A 16,842-nucleotide genomic window follows, 5' to 3' on the forward strand; every position below is an offset into this window, starting at 1 on the left:
TATAACTTACGTGACCTCGTGACCTTGACCCTGACCTTGAACCCAGACAAAAGTTATATCGTTGTGCAACACTCATCGACCTCTACCCACATACTAAGTTTCATCAAGATCGGAAAGAAAAATTGTTGACGGACATTCATTTGGTCCGGCTTTCTTAGGTCATCTCGGTAGAGATGACCTAAAAATAGAGGCAACACCCCTGGTAGAATAATGACACTGAGGATGAACTCAACATGGGACGGAATCAGCAAAATTTACCAATGAACCAATGTTATAGCAAATACCTATTTTTGGGGCAACCCTCCCCAACCCCATAAATCCCCTTCAACCACAATTTTTAAAATAGCGTGAACAAACTTTGGTACATCATAGACTGGTTTGATTTCCAGCAAATCGGATTTCATGAGGCATTTTTGAGGAAAACAAACAAATAGGTTTATCTGGAGTGGATATTTGTGCTGAGTATGAATATGTTGTTTGTGTTTCCCAAATTTGCCGAATTAGGTTACTAATTAAAGGTCAAAGTTCAATTAGTGCAAAACTCATATTTTTACAAAATATATTTTATTTTACATCCCAAATACAGATATGCAAACTATTTGTCAATATCTTTTATATTAAATCATACAAATATTGTCAAAGTTTAGAAATTAACAGAAAACGTGAAGGAGATATTCACTTTATTCATGAATATATCCTAAACGGCTGGACTTTTCATTTTTTACGGTAGGATGGATTGCTTCTTATTTTGGACAGCAAAATACACTAGTGACCACAGTACCCTGGCTTCCATCATTACATTGGGTCTGTGGTACATGAATATGTTTGTTTTGTAGATTTCGGCTAATTAGAAGTGTTCATTTTAGTGCAAAATACGGATTTTCATCTAAGTAACTTAATATGCAAAATGCACCAGTACCACAGTTTTCTGGCATCCATATTGCTTTGGGTCTGGGTTACAGGAAGATGATGTTTGTGTTAAAGATTTGAGTTAATTAGCATGCTAATTAATGCCGCCAATGGTTCGTTAGTGCAAAATACTGAGTTTCATGAAATTAACTTGAAATATGATATCATGAAATATTGAAATCATGAAAGGTGGATTTCACAACCATCGTTTCCCCACCATGAAACCGCAACAACATTGTTGAAACAACTTAAGGATTAGTCCAGCATGGGCAAGACGACTGTAATGTACAGTGTATGGTGGGAAGCCTATTATTGGACCTTATTTTTGCATTTTTCAGTTTCTGAGTCACTACATTTGCAAGCCTCTGTGCATTGCAAGTTCCATTTCTTGCATGAGCACCTATTGCTGACACAACCCTTTGTGCAGCTGCACTCTACAATGTCTTTGCAAGCCTTTGGAATGGGAGGAAGAGATGCGAGCACAGGTTTAAGAACCCCGTGAACCAGTTTCCATCCAGACTCAGTTGGGGAAGGAATGACTGGCTTGGGATGGCAGGCCTCTATCCATACAAGGCTTTGGTAGTTAGCCCGTTGTATGTGATATTGAGCAGCATCACTTGATGGTGGCATCGAATCTGATGCATTACATTTACTGAACAGCTTCACCCAGGCCTTGTCACAGTTCTGGGATGAGGTCTTGTAAATGATGCCGAGAAATTCATCTGTCACATCAGAAACGTCCGTGGACAGAGTTGGTGGCCTTCCAAGAGCCTTCAGGAGATTGTTGTGTTCAATGAATACATTCCATGCGGACTTCTTGGAGTGTCCAGATAAGTATGATATGGTATTGCAACCTGTAATGGTGTGGAAGGCTGGAATTGTTTCATATACTTGGTCACTAAAGCAAAGTTGTTTCCTAATGTCATGAATAAGAACATACTTCGGCTTTTTCGATGTTCCAGCCTTGAGCCACAACTGCGAGCAAGTCAGTTTGTTGAAGTGTGCCAAAAGTAAGATCAGGATATCTGTATCACGAGCAGTTAACACTATTGTTTGTTCATTGCTGTGAATGCAATGAAGTACAATACGAGTATCCGCCTCCTCATGGGTGCTTTCCAACAAATGTGTTCATGTTCGCATCAGTACTTCGTACCTCCGTCTCGGACGCAAAACCTCCACCGACAACAATGGTCTTCTCACTCGGAGCTGTAGCAAGTGCATTAGAGAGATACAGGCAAAGGTCCCTCTTGTCAGTAGATGCCATGAAGTCTGTCCATTTGTTTGGAAGGGGTACATCATAGTCTTCAATCAGTTGACGAATTGGCCTGGATTTCTTCGTACGCTTTACTCGTGTATCGCCTTTGATAGACAGGTCATTGTACCGATCGAATGTCACATCAATCCTATTGTAGGCTTCTCCCTGCTTCAAAACGTGTTTGACAAATACATCAGCATATTCCGCAAACGTATTCACATCCATTGGCTTCCCCAATGACATTATCATTGCTTGTCCATCTATTAATTATTAGACATGAAGACTAACTGATGGTAATTTCTGTAGGACAGCTCACATCCTTCGTCAACAGGTCAAATAGAATGGATTTTTTTACCTGTTCGGAGGGTGCCAGACGTGTCAGCAATGCTCACTGGTACTTTCATCAATTCATGGTTCATGATGTTGTTTAGATCAACTGGTCTGCCAGCCCTGTATGCCATGACAAGTCTCTGTGTGAAATTCCTGTCGGCTTTCAAAGTTTCCATCTTTCCTTTTGAAGTATTTGACGCTACATGTACATTATACAAGGATGCGAAAGTGAGAGCTTTTGTCTTTGGCAATGGATCCCTGAAATTTACCTTTTATCGACCATTCTATCCTTCACGAACGTCTCCAGCTGGTTCTGTCCTAGTTGCTCTGCCTTCAGCAGCGACTTCTCTACATCAGCCGTTGCCACGTCTCGAGTTGCAATATTCAGCAGGGCGTCGGGCCTGTCTGCTATTTTGCCTGCCATGACCTTGAATCTCGTCGAAACACCTTCTTATTAGCCGAAATCTTCAAAACAAACATTATATTCATATACCACAGACCCAATGCAATGATGGAAGCCAGGGTACTGTGATCACTAGTGTATTTTGCTGTCCAAAATAAGTAGCAATCCATCCTACCGTAAAAAAAAAATGAAAAGTCCAGCCGTTTAGGATATATTCATGATTAAAGTGAATATCTCCTTCACGTTTTCTGTTCATTTCTAAACTGTGACAATATTTGTATGATTTAATATAAAAGATATTGACAAATAGTTTGCATATCTGTATTTAGGATGTAAAATAAAACATATTTTGTAAAAAAATGAGTTTTGCACCAATTGACCTTTGACCTTAATTAGTGACCTAATTAGGCAAATTTGGGAAACACAAACAACATATTCATACTCAGCACAAAAATCCGCTCCAGACACACCTATTTGTTTGCTTTTCCTCATAAATGCCTCATGAAGCTTAAATAAGCACATTTTTAAATTTCTTGCCCAGCTTATCACGGGTGATGAAGGTTATGGCAAAGTTTCATCAGAATTGTGTGTGGTTTCGGAGAAGAAAGCAAATACATATTTTGGGGGGCAACTCCCCAGGGGACCATCTTAGATGCCAATTTATTTTAATGTCGTGAACAATCTTTGGTACATCACGGGTGATGAAGGTCGTTGTCAAGTTTCTTCGACATTGTGCATGTTGTTTCAGAGAAGAAAGTAAATACATATTTTGGGGGGCAACCCCCCCTTTACACCCCATTTTTTTTAATACCATGAACAAACTTTGGTACATCACGGATGAAGAAGGTTGTGGTCAAGTTTCATCGGAATTGTGTGTCGTTTGAGAAGAAAGCAAATACCTCTTCAGGGGGGCATTTTTTTAGGGGGGAGGGGGGTTAGGGAGGGAACTCCCATGAAGACCCCTGATTAAGGTTGTGGTAAAGTTTCATCAAAACCATATGTGTAGTTTCAGAGAAGAAGTTGCAAGAATTTGTGGATGGACAGACAGACAGACGGACAACACGCCATCACATAAGCTCCCCAGAACTGCGTTCCAGGTGAGCAAAAAATACAGGGGAAGGGTTGGTGGGTATGGGGGTGTATGGTGGAGGGGAGGGTAGGGGTATGGTGTTGAAGTACTTCTTCCAAATTTCTTTCCAAAGTCCAAACAACTTTAAACTCTGCAAACATCGATAAATTAAATTCATAAATAAAAATAATTACAGTTTCCTTCACATTGACAGAATCATGATCCATTATGTCAAAGATCATATTGCACAGCCAGATCTCCCACCTTCCTGAAGGCTGCCTCTGCCTGACGGTGTTTTTGTGAGCGCAGGTGGTTATTGAATGTGTTGGTCGATGCAAAGGTCTTTCCACACAAGGCACAGGATTGTACAGGCTCCGGGCCCGTCGTGGCTGCTCGCTGAGCCAGAACTTTCTCCTGAAAGACCTCCGCAGTAACGGGCTGCATGTCCGCTACTTTTCTCTTGAGATTGTAACGATGCCAATCCGATTTGTAGTGCATACGCTGCAGCTCCGCACTCGAGAAAACAACACGACAAGTTATGCAAGTGAGTGCAGACATGTTGGAAAGTTACTTGCAAACCTGACAGGGGATACAGTGGGGATGGGAAGCAGGAGGGAAAAAAAAACAGCAATAATAATTAGCGATATCAAAATGCATATAATATTAGTTTCATATAAAAAATGAAAAAAAAAATCAACATTCAAAAAACCGCAGGAACAAAAGTGCAAGACTCGTATTCAGAAGAAACATTCTGCAGGGAACATACACTCCTCACACCCAAGTTGTGAGAGAGCATCAGGTTAGGAAGATCGATTTTGCTGGTCCACAATTAGGTTTGAATATAGTTTGAACAAGTCTATAATGTGTCTGGAGATTAAAAAAAAATACAGAGCAAGGAAAATCGGCAAGCCTGATTGATAACATAGGCCCGACAGCTGATGGCAACATAATTATTGGATGCCAAGTGATGCATAGTGATATCAAATGGGCTGGCAGGATGGCCTAGAGGTATGCACACTCTCCTCCAAACTGTCTAGCCTGGGTTTGAATGTCAGCCCAGCTACCAACTGCCATCCTGGTGCTTCACGGGCAAGGTGATTAATCAGTGTGTGTGCCGTCTTTCGGATGGACGGTTTAAACTGGACATCCCAACTGCCGGCATTAATCGGTAATGCTAAAGATCCCATAGTGTCCTTGTTTTTGCAAGGAGTAGGCGAGCTGTTGCTGGCACCCTGGACAAATTCCAAATTCCTGCCCTAACCAGCAAGGGGCACTGTATCAGTGGCACAGCCACACCCTCAGCCAACGTTGCCACACCCTCAGCCAACGTTGCCACACCACCGCCTTGTGCTGCACAAAAAAGACGACAATATCCAAATATAGAAGAATGCATGAAACAGGTGATTCGATGGATAGAAAGAAAAGTAAAATTAGAAAGGTTAAAATAGAGATAGGGAACACAATCCAAAGATACTGGACTCAAAATGAAAATTAAAAAAAAAATTATCGTATCTGGATTTTCACCAAAATCGAATCAATTCATCCTCGTCACATAACCAACCTGTCCAACAAGTTTCGGCCGAAACCGTCCATAACTTAAGATATCCTGCTCACAGACAAACAAAGACAGAAAGACAAGCCGGTAGGCGGCCATGGGTCACCGAGGATCCGATGACCTTTGACCCCTGATCTGAGTTAATGTAGTACTAAGTACTTACGAAATAGCAATCAAATCGGTTAACCCGTGTATGAGCAAGGGGGCTTTGAATGGTAATTTTTCCTGAACAATGCACTCATTGACCTTTGACCCCTGACCTAAGCGAAATCAGTCAATATGTCCTGAGGCAAAGTTGTAGTACTCATTGAGTACCATGAACCTGCAAAGTTTCATTCATATCGATGCACTCACCTGGTCGCTAGGGCGTGAACGGTAGCGATTTTGAAGGTTTTTCATTGTTGCTTGGGAACCAAAGCGTCCCGAGCAACCATCACAATTTCCAAAGCACTGGGTCACAAGGTGTACCTACCGCCCAAGTTTGGTCAAAATCCACCCACGTTTACTACCAATTATGCTGATGACAAACAAACAGACAGAATTACTGACAATAAGGGTCACCGATTTTGGCGACCCAATAAGGGTGAAAACATAACCCCTGGTGGCGGAGGTAACGAGAACAGGCACTCGGTAGAGTGCATACCTCTACAAGGCTGAACAGTTTACGTTTTATATCCCAATGAATGGGCCACATCGAGATCGGGACCTCAACCAACATTTAATTGGCTTGTCATTGTCACCGAATCAACTCATCCACCGGGTATTGCCGCAACTCGTCCATAACGTTTTGAAAGAAGAGAGGGAGTGAGTGGGGTGGAGGTAGGGATGAGTGTCTTGAGGATGGGGGAGAGGGGCAGGCAAGAAGGGGGGAGAGTGGATAAAGAGTGGTGTGTGTACACTAAAATAGGTCCAGAAGGTCAGCCCGGATAGCACTGCTGATTGATGACGAGAGCGTCCCAAACTTATCAAGATGGTACTGGCTCTGCTGGTCAGGCAGCGGTTCAGAAGCGAGGTCCGACTAGGTAGTTTGAATGTGGGATCAATGGCGGGATAGGGGTCGAGGTGGTGGAGAAGGTGGTTGGAGGTGTTGTGTGTGCAGACCAGATGGAAAGGAGACAGGACGAGGAAGTTGGTAGGAGGATACAAGTTGTTGCATGCAGGTAGGGATGGAAGGAATAATGGCGTGGGAATAATAATATTGGAAGAGATCAGCAAGCAGGTGGTCAGAGAGGAAAGATGGGAGGGAAGGACAGTTATGGCATGGGTGGTGATACAGAGAGGCAAATAGGTTGAAGGAGCAAGGAAGGAGGGAACGAGGTAGACCACAGTCGAGATGGGAGGATTGTGTAAGGAGGAATATCGGTAAGGTGGCAGTGGTTGGAGAGTGGAGAGAGAGTTGGCCGTGGACAGAGGGAAGTGGAAGAGTATTGTGGTTAAGGCAGGGCAAAGGCTTGGTGCCATTGGATCTCACCCCTTTTCAAGGGAAGGGGAGGAGGAGAAGAAACTATGCATTGTTTTTAGTCCCACCTCAATGGTGAAGAATCACTTGAAAATATTTTTTTAATCTTGGATTTGGATCCAGATCTTCACCAAAATCTAATGAATTTGTCCGAATCACACACCCAATATGTCCCCCAAATTCTATCTGAATCCATCCGTAACTTTTTGAGATATGCTGCAAACAAACAGACAAACAGGGGTGAATACATTACCTCTGTCCACCTTCGGTGGTAGAGGTAAATATGGCAAAAAGGTCCACCAGAAAGACCCAAATTCAAAGTTAGTGTTAATTAAAAACAAACAAAAAAACGGTCTTTGATTGGGACTTCTGTGACCAAATGTCCCCACCCCAAGAGCATGAATCTGAGAGAAAAAAAAAAAAAACCTTCCACATTTCATGTCCCCCTATCTATACTAATGAAAGTGTGTGTGTGTGTGTGTGTGTGTGTGTGTGTGTGTGTGTGTGTGTGTGTGTGTGTGTGTGTGTGTGTGTGTGTGTGTGTGTGTGTGTGTGTGTGTGTGTGTGTGTGTGTGTGTGTGTGTGTGTGTGTGTGTGTGTGTGTGTGTGTGTGTGTGTGTGTGTGTATATATATATATATATATATATATATATATATATATATATATATATATATATATATATGTCCTTGATTGGCATCTACATATGCAGGTTTCAGAATGTGGAATGGAGTCCTCCCTCCCAAGGTGGGTTCAAAGTATCCACCTTCATTTCAGTAAGGGGTCACGATTCATGGACCAACCTGTGAAGATTTCTGTTCTCAAAGTTTTGTGCCGAGGGCTCTCTTCAGGATCGTTACTGAGGCCTGGAGAGCTTCCTAATGTAGTTTGTTTGTAATAATATTCCCAGAGATGGTTTTTAGCTCACCTGTAAATTAGTTCCAGGGAGCTTATGGGATGGTGCCTCGTCCGTCCATCCACAAATACTTGCAACAACTTCACAGAAACTACACATATGATTTCAATGAAACTTGACCACAACCTTTATCACCCGTGATCTTAAGGCCCGGTCACACCTTGACGTTTTAGCCAGCGATGGCAACGTATTAAAATGTATGTAAAACGCTGGCTGACGTTGAACTTTTGATGTTTTTTTTTTTTTAAGATTCGGACGTATTCATAACGAGTTGGTCGTATGCATAACATATTAGTAATGGACACAGAACGTTTCGTTGTGTTATAGATAACTTATACCAACGAATGCTGAACCTGTTGTTGGCCTACACAACCGATGCCCAACGATAGTCTAACTTCGGCATAGCGCGTTGCACGCATCGCCGACGATGTCATGACGTAGCCTATTAAAAGGCTGACGCACAACGATTCGAATCATAACTGCCGTAGAAATGGAAGTGTCAACATCGTGGTCACACCTTGGCGATCTTGCCAGCGTATGCCGACCTAAGAAAAATGTGTCTAAAACGTTGGGGCACGTCAAATACGGTATGAGTAAGTTTGGTATACGTGAGTACAACGCTAAAGTACGCTATCATACGTCGTAGTAAGTAGAGTACGTCAAGAAATTTTAAACATGTTCAAAATTTTACGACGTACTCGGCGTATGACACACGTTCCGCATGCGATGGGGATAAGTTGTACACGCGATATGTGGACGCTTACACACGTCCACAAAGGCTACTTATAAGCTACTCATAAGTCGAAACACGTCGCGGTAATGTCTTTTTTACGCGAAACTTATTTCTAACTTATGTTTGACGTGCTTTGAACCAATTCTTTACGTAGTCCCAACACATCGACGTATGTAGACGTATTCCAATGACGTCTTCCGATTGACAAAAAAAAAAAAATGAATGTGTTTCTAGCTTACAACTGCCATATAAAGACGTGTTCCCAGCGGTTTTGGGAATAGGTATATAAAAATGGTGTTCATAAAAGGAAACCCAACAGTGTTTTCGAGTCCTTTTTGAGTCGATGTCCATGTCAGCAGTAACAGTATCAGTATCAGTATCAGTATCAGTATAAGTAGTAGTTTGTTCATGTTGGCAGTAGTAGGTGAGTGTGAGGGGGAGGGTGTGGGTTATGATGGATCGTCCTTGCGTCCGCGTGTCCACGGGTCGGATCATAGGCTGCCACTCAACGATTTAAATGGCTGCATCTCCACGATTGAAAGTAGACGCTTGCGCTCAACAATTGGATTTTTTTTACACTCACGACTTTTAAACGGTACCACTCAGCTATTTTCATTGTTTACAATGAACGATTTAAATTGCTGTCACTCGCCTTTGTTTTTTTGACGCTGGCGCTTGAAATTTTAATCGTTTCTATTGAACGTGCTAAATCGCTCAAACCCCACTATTGAAAGTAGACGCTTGCGCTCAACAATTGGATTTTTTTTTTTACACTCAACGACTTTTAAACGGTACCACTCAGCTAGTTTCATTGTTTAGAATGAACGATTTAAATTGCTGTCACTCGCCTTTGTTTTTTGACGCTGGGGTTTGGAAATTTGAAGCGTTTCTTCTGAACGTGTTAAAACGCTCAAATTCGACTATTTTAAATAGACGCTGCCGATGGACAATTGGAATCATAGCCAAGCTAGACATCGAAGTGTGAACATCCTCGTCATACTGAAGAAAAGTTTGAAGAATGCTGCAAATAAGTGTCCTGGCCGTGGCCGTGGACGCTGATGCAAGGACGATCCATTATACCGACGTCTTTCAGCCTATGAGTAACTTAAAAGTAACGTCTGTCGATGTGTGGCAACGATCGCGTAACGTGCCAACAACACGTTAATCATAGGTTAGAAATAAGTTTTGGGTACGCTAAACATTACCTCGGCGTGTCTCAACTTATGATTAACTTACAAGTAGCATGTGTTGACGTCTGTCAACGATCGCAGACCGTGCATACAACTTGTGGCCAGCGTAGCGGAACGTGTGAGTCATACGCCGGCATACGTCGTGAAATTTCAAGCATGAAAAAATTTGAGGACAACCGAAAAGTACAACGTTTAAAGCCAGCGTACAACGACGTATGGCAGTGTTTTTCAGCGTGCTCTCAATGTTATCAAAACTTACGCATAACGTATTCAACGTGTGCCAGCGCTTTCGGAAAAAAAAAAAAAAATAAATAAAATAAAAAATCGGCATACGTTGGCTAAAACGTCAAGGTGTGACCGGGCCTTTACCAAGGTTTGTTCATTTCATTTTAAAAAAATTCCATCAGTATTTACTTTCTTCTCAGTTATATATTTTGTGGGTCATCTATGCATACCAGTGGTTGCCTGGTTACCTTATTCAGCCTCCACCAGGTGAGCGCCCAGGGGTATTGCCCCAATGTTTAATATCTCTGAGGTTCTTTGTCATCATTCCTGTCGGTCCAGCTTTCACTGGTACAACTTTGGCATTCTTCAGATTCCAGGATCTTCTCACTTCATTCTTGAGGTCTTGGTGTTTAGTCATTTTCTTAATTTCTGCATCGTTTAGTCCAAAATCACTGCCAGTAACACCTCAGTAATCAATGACTTAATTTTCATTTTGTACCCAAGTATGATATCTGGTCACAACGCTGTGTGTTTGATGTTCATGCTTGATAGGATCATTCGGTCATACATGAGCGGTCGTACTTCCATGTTTTCAGTGATTACTTTTGGTTCATGTTCCCACAAATTTTCTATAATTGGGATATCAAATTTTTTGCAGATGTGCCAGCGAATTACATTATAAACACTGTTGTATCGTTGTGTGTGTGTGTGTGTATAGCTGTTCTGACATGAGGTGTATGTGTATTGTATGTGTTCAGTCATCAAGCATAACATATCATTCTCTTTGCTAACCCCACCTCCTCCTCTCACCATTCTTTCATTCTCCTCCTCTCTCACACCTCCTCGCATCCCTCCCTCTCACAGTATGTAGCAACGTTTGGTGAGGCATCGCTTTCCTCACCTCCCCCCCTCCCCCCTCACTCTCTCTCTCCCCCTCTCCTCTCCCCACCCCACTTCTTCTTCTTCTTCTTCTTCTTCTTCTTCTTCTTCCTCTTCTTCTTCTTCCTCTCTCTCTCTCTCTCTCTCTCTCTCTCTCTCTCTCTCTCTCTCTCTCTCTCTCTCTCTCTCTCTCTCTCTCTCTCTCTCTCTCTCTCTCTCTCTCCCTCTCTCCTCTCCCCCTCTCTCCTCTCCCCCTCTCTCCTCTCCCCCTCTCTCCTCTCCCCCTCTCTCCTCTCCCCAACCCCCCTAAACCCCATCAGTGAAGCGACAGGTTATATTTGCTAGTCTATACTATAAAAGGAGCTCGGTCTCAGCATGCCTGAGTGCTTAAGTCTGTCAACAATTGCCCCATACACAATCGGCAGCGCAGCATGCACGTGCGTGCGCAGCATTTTGTCCAAATCCATCTACAACTTTTTGATATCCTGTTCACAAGCAAATACAGACAGATAGATAGATAGATAGATCGAGACAGGGGTGAAAACATAACCTCCCTTCACCTTTGATGACCAAGGTAACCAGGTCGGGGCAGGGAAAAGCAATATAGGCTGTAATATGTCCCAACTCCGGCAAACAAATTCAGGTTCTGACAACGTGAACCGGTAAACGCAAGAAGAGGAGGAAGAGATTAATTTCCAGCCCCACAGTCTTTGTTGTGAACTTGCTTCCCCAAGCACCATGTGTCGAGCAGGTAGGACACGTAGTTATCAATAAGTAACAAGGGCAGCCTTCAAGTAGCACTGCTGTTACACAGCGGCTTTGATCGACATGACTTGACAATGCAGAAGTGAAGCTGATAAATCTCAACGGCAAGGTGGGGCACAGTTTGGAGCTGGACCTCTCTTTCCCATACAGGCGATATCAAATTGGAATTTTTTTGGGGGGGGGGGTCCAAAGGAGTCCACTTTTGGAGCAAGCATTTGAGAGCCCTTGGGAAACACAAACACACACTTTTTAAACCTTTGATACGACTCAGCCGAGGCTTGAACATTTGATCTCCCAGACGAAGAGCGGACACGTTACACCACAAAATGTGGCTCATCCATTAATTACTCATAAAAAGCGATATTTTTTACATTTCCGAAAGGGATGAGGGGAGAATTTGACAGGAGCCAAGAGACCAACAACACAGGTGGAGCCAAAATAACAATCAGACCACTAGAGCTCCACCTTCGAGCACATGGCCGAATAGGGGAATGTGGATGTAGCACAGGCGTAATGGACCAAACGCCCTTTAACGGTCTCAACATACCTCAACCTTGCAATGCATCTTGTAAAACCGATGCTCGGATATTATTAAAACCCTTTTCATTTGGACCATAAATCATGGCCGCGTTTAATAGCGAACGAAGTGAGCTTCATACTTAATGCGTGCACGTGAGAGAATAGGAAACAACAACAACAACAACAACAACAACAACACAATACCCCTGGCTATTTCGAATCCGTGTCGTTAGCTCTGACCTTTTGCTTCCGGTTGTTGTTAAACGCTGTGCGGTGTATAAACACGATTTGGTTTTATTTATATCTTGTGAATATTACTTCACGCGTGCACATGAGAGAATGGGAAACACAATACCATGGCAATTGTGAATTTGTGTCGTTGCCTATGACCATTTTGCTTCTGGTTTTTTTTTGTTTCCGGTTTTTGTCATGGGGAATGATGCATGCCGGGAGATCATGACCGGAAGTGGTTATTTATTTATTCAATTATTTTTTTTTCCCCAAAGTTAATTTTATACTTCCGAAAGTGATTTTTTTTCATGACAGGAAGTGTTTATTTTGTATTTAACATTACAGGGAGTGATTTTGAAACTTTCCAGAACTTTTAATTTCTTTTATTCTTGACCAGAAGTGATCGTTTATTTATTCAATTTTTTTTTCCCAAAGTTAATTTTAATAAAGATATCTCCCGCATCATCGAAAAATATTTTTTAATCGTGATTTACATTATTTGATCGCTGATCCCGAATCCAGGCCGAAGTAACCGGAAATTGCGTCAAAATAGTCAGCTGTGCGGCGCTTACATGTACCACGGTGTAGTTGGCAAGTATACAGTTGTCAACAAGTTTTATGTAAAGTCAGAAGCGAATGTCAGAAGAAGTCTACATTCGCTTCTAGGCTTTGCCTATGTGGTGTACTGGCCTGCGGGGGCAGGGCACAAGGCGGGGAGCGTTGTGGAGGCGTGGAGGAGTGGTTTTGGGTGGTCACGTGCCTGCAAGGGATATAGGTGTTCGCGCCGCCTGAGGCGTTGTGTAGTCTGCAGTAGTGTGCATTAGGACGGGCAATAAACAGAGTTCGACAATCCTCACGGCTATCCGAGTCCCGCTGGGAGGTCATTGCAACCTCGCCGATGTCGGTCACGTGCAAGACTCGGAAGTATTAAGGTCATCGCTGTGGTATAGCCTGCGGGCATGCAGGGCGGGGCATGATGATGGGAGGAGTGGTCGTCGTGGGCATCGTGTCTGCCAGGAATACAAGGAGTGCGCGCCGCCTGAGGCGTCGTAGTGATGCCGTAGTCGCCCGGCTTGTGAGTGTGCTGAGTACGTAATAAAGGAGAGCTGCGGGCAAAGTACGCCCGCGCTCGCGCTTGTGCAACACAGCCCGGCTCGACTGTTCCCCCGCTCGTGTCTGCCTGCTAAGCATCTTCGACACGACACGACACTACAGTTGGCTGACGAGGATCTTCGGATCGGCGTGTGCAGGGTGGTGGCTGGGTTCGGAGTGGCAGCGAGTAACTCAGTGCACCTCGCGCGGTTCGAGATTCCGGAGGAGTGCGCATCGCGGAGAGCGTGTAGCAGGTTCGCTCGCCGCGCGCACAGGCTCCGGAGCCAGGAGGCTCGCCGGCGCGGCCGGCTCAGGCACGACAGGAAGTCAGGGCAAGACACGCGGACGCGTGCCCGCCTTCGTCGGAGTCGACTTCGGCCACGTCGAGGGGGCAACGGCCGCGCTCAGTGTTCGTTTTATTGAGGCACGACAAATCGGGGGAATGATTTCTACAAAGCCACGGCTAAAGAACGAAGACATGCAGTTCGGCTCGAACGCGGCGTTGGACGTCGCGCAAGCTCTGAAGAATGTCCGGGGTCTCGATGGTCGGGGCGCAGCAGATGGTCCGGAGGTCAGCGCGATGTGCCAGGCGCGCACGGCCGCGCGCACGGTCTGCGGCGCGGGTCGTGGGCGAGCGTTGCAATGCAATCACTCGGACGGCGGTCTGAGCACTCGAGGACGTCTACGGTGTGTGTGTCGAGAGTCATCGCCCATCGTTACAGTCATAGATGGCGGTGTGCGAAGCGGTCCTTCCGTCCCGGGTCAAGACCTACTGCCGGCATGGTGTTCGGTGCATGGCGTGCACGGTGACGCCCCGGGTCGAGTTTGGCGGCCGGGGCACGGAGATTCCAGCGACCCGGAGCGGGAGATGCTGCCGGTGTTAGACCTGCTTCCAATTGATCCGGAGATGACAAGATCAGTGGCAGGGGGGGTTGAGGTGACCGGGGCACTGATGCTGCCCATGTTGAGCCTGGTTTCAGTTGGTCCTACGATGACAGGACCGATGCCAGTAAATGTCGAAGTGAGCGGGACACTGATCGGGTGTCGAGTTGAGTCCACTCGTGCTGCCCTCGCATCGCGCACGTACACCGGCGAAGCGATTGCGCCGCTTGCGGCGCCCGACGTCTCGGTGCTCTACCGGGGGCGAAGCGCCCTACTCACGGTGTTTGTGGTGCGAGGGGAGGGGCCCGCCCTTTTGGGTCGGGACTGGCTGGCGCACCTCGGGCTGGATCTCCAGTTCGTACCTCCAGGTGTGCCGGTGCTCTCTTCGATGCTTTCGTCGAGGCCCGAGGGCGAGGTTCTGGCGGCGGGAGCCGCGTCGATGCGACGGGAGCGGCCGTTCGTCGCTGCCTGCAACGGCGATGTGCGGTTCGGGAGCGGCGGGAGCCGTGCCAGCTCTCGCGATGAGTTCCCGCGCTTCGGCGGCGTTCATGAGGCAATGCGCGCCTATGTTGTTCGGGCAGCTTCGACGGCGAGCTGCAGCGAGCCCGTCGCGTGCAAGGGAGTCACGGTTCGCAACATCGAGTCAACAACCAAGAGACGGACTCGTGATGAGGGTTATGGATTGCTGTTCATTGCATATTTGTTTTTCCTTGCTCGAGTGATGCGGTTTAACGTTGTTGAAATAAATGCCAACAGTTCCTGTGTGAGAGTGGGTTTGGCGGAGATCAATCGATGGGTTTTGCAGTATGGTCAATGTGATGTGATGGCTTTGGGAGCGGTGGTGGCGAATAAAAAGGTTTGGTTGGCCTTCCATTGCCCCGGGCCGCGGGTAGTTGCTTTGTCATGTGCAGGGATTTTGCCGAAAGAACGCGCTGTACGGGAAAATGAGTTTGCAATGGTTCCAATGTTATTCCTACTGATTTATGACGAGCCTATGGTTAAAGTGTGGTTTGAATGGAGTTGCGACCGTCTAACTGCCGTGGGGGTCTCGGAGATCGACTCGGAGCCGGGACTCGTGCGCTGGTCGGCGTTACCCCCACCTCTGCTTTCAGCAAGGTCAGACGTGCCTGGCGCCTGGGGCGCAGCTCTCTGGGTTCGCTCAAGGCCGTTTTGGCCATGCGGTGGAATCTCAACTGATTGTGGTGCGTGGGTTGTTGTGGAGTGTTTGTTGCTTCCAGCCAAGAGCGCTGTTCAGCGCCCCCACCAAGGTCAGTCGGGTCTGGCGGTGGCGCCGCGGGTTCCAGACAGCGGGGGTCCGGCCTCGGAAGGTTTATCTGTTTCAGGTCTGGCTGGGGAAGAGGTGTCGCCTTATGGGCCGGAGGCGTTTGATGGTGCCGGGGGAGGTTTGCTGCGGGAGGTCGCCGCGACCTCGCCGAGGGCCATGTAAGCATGAGCCACCTGGGGGCGTTTTCGCTGTGTAGTGCTGCTGTGCTTCTCCAGTAGCTCGCTTCACACGTTGTATGATGTGATGTGCTTATACTTCGTCGTTTTCTTTTTTGTACCTTGTCTACTGTTATACCGTAGTACTTCGTGCTGTTTATGCTTATTATGATGGTGATCATTTAATAATCATAGTTTTAGGAGGGAGGAGTGTGGTATAGCCTGCGGGCATGCAGGGCGGGGCATGATGATGGGAGGAGTGGTCGTCGTGGGCATCGTGTCTGCCAGGAATATAAGGAGTGCGCGCCGCCTGAGGCGTTGTAGTAATGCCGTAGTCACCCGGCTCGTGAGTGTGCTGAGTACGTAATAAAGGAGAGCTGCGGGCAAAGTACGCCCGCGCTCGCGCTTGTGCAACACAGCCCGGCTCGACTGTTCCCCCGCTCGTGTCTGCCTGCTAAGCATCTTCTACACGACACTACAATCGCAACCTTAATATGGAAGCCTATTCCATATTAAGTAAATAAATCACAATTTTCCATCAAAACACGAATCGAAAATCATTCATCTTCAAGTGTCAAATGACCTTAACGGGATGAACCGACAAACTGGGAGAGTTTTTAAACATCAGGTACGAAGCTGTTACAGTGCAAGCTCACCACCGCCTTGCCTAGGCCTCAGCCTGCGCCATTCGCACTGTACTTACAACTACAAGTAACCGAGGACAAGTAAGCACACTGTACATCACCGCTTTACCTCAGGATTAAAGACGCTTGAAGAGCGCGAAAAACATCCGATTAATAACGGATTTCCACACAAACTCACCGCGCACGTCTCTCGGAGTACGTCCGCTCTTCCTGAGGGAAAGAACTGCCGTGCTCGCCAATACCACCACTGCACTGTTCTCACATCAACATTATCTATCTGCGCCTCGTTTCTTTTATATCCTTCAACAACTGGAATTCTACCTCTCGTTTCTGTGAGAATGGTCATA

General features: G+C 45.9%; 1 protein-coding gene across 1 annotated transcript in view; it reads right to left on the reverse strand.

Annotated features, from left to right (window-relative positions):
- Window positions 1-16,830, reverse strand: part of ZNF622 (zinc finger protein 622) — a 34,641-nt gene extending 17,811 nt beyond the window's left edge. Inside the window, exons 1-2 of the mRNA XM_085883798.1 lie at window positions 16,674-16,830; window positions 4,231-4,545 (exon numbers count right to left, since the gene is read on the reverse strand). Of these exons, the coding sequence (XP_085739924.1) occupies window positions 4,231-4,524 (294 nt within the window). The 5' untranslated portion in view covers window positions 4,525-4,545; window positions 16,674-16,830. The remainder of the gene's footprint in view (window positions 1-4,230; window positions 4,546-16,673) is intronic.
- Between the last annotated feature and the right edge of the window lie 12 nt (window positions 16,831-16,842).

This window comes from Eptatretus burgeri, chromosome 6 (genome assembly GCF_056783735.1).
Source record: "Eptatretus burgeri isolate ZD-2024b chromosome 6, Ebu_testis_v1, whole genome shotgun sequence".
Lineage (NCBI taxonomy): Eukaryota > Metazoa > Chordata > Myxini > Myxiniformes > Myxinidae > Eptatretus > Eptatretus burgeri.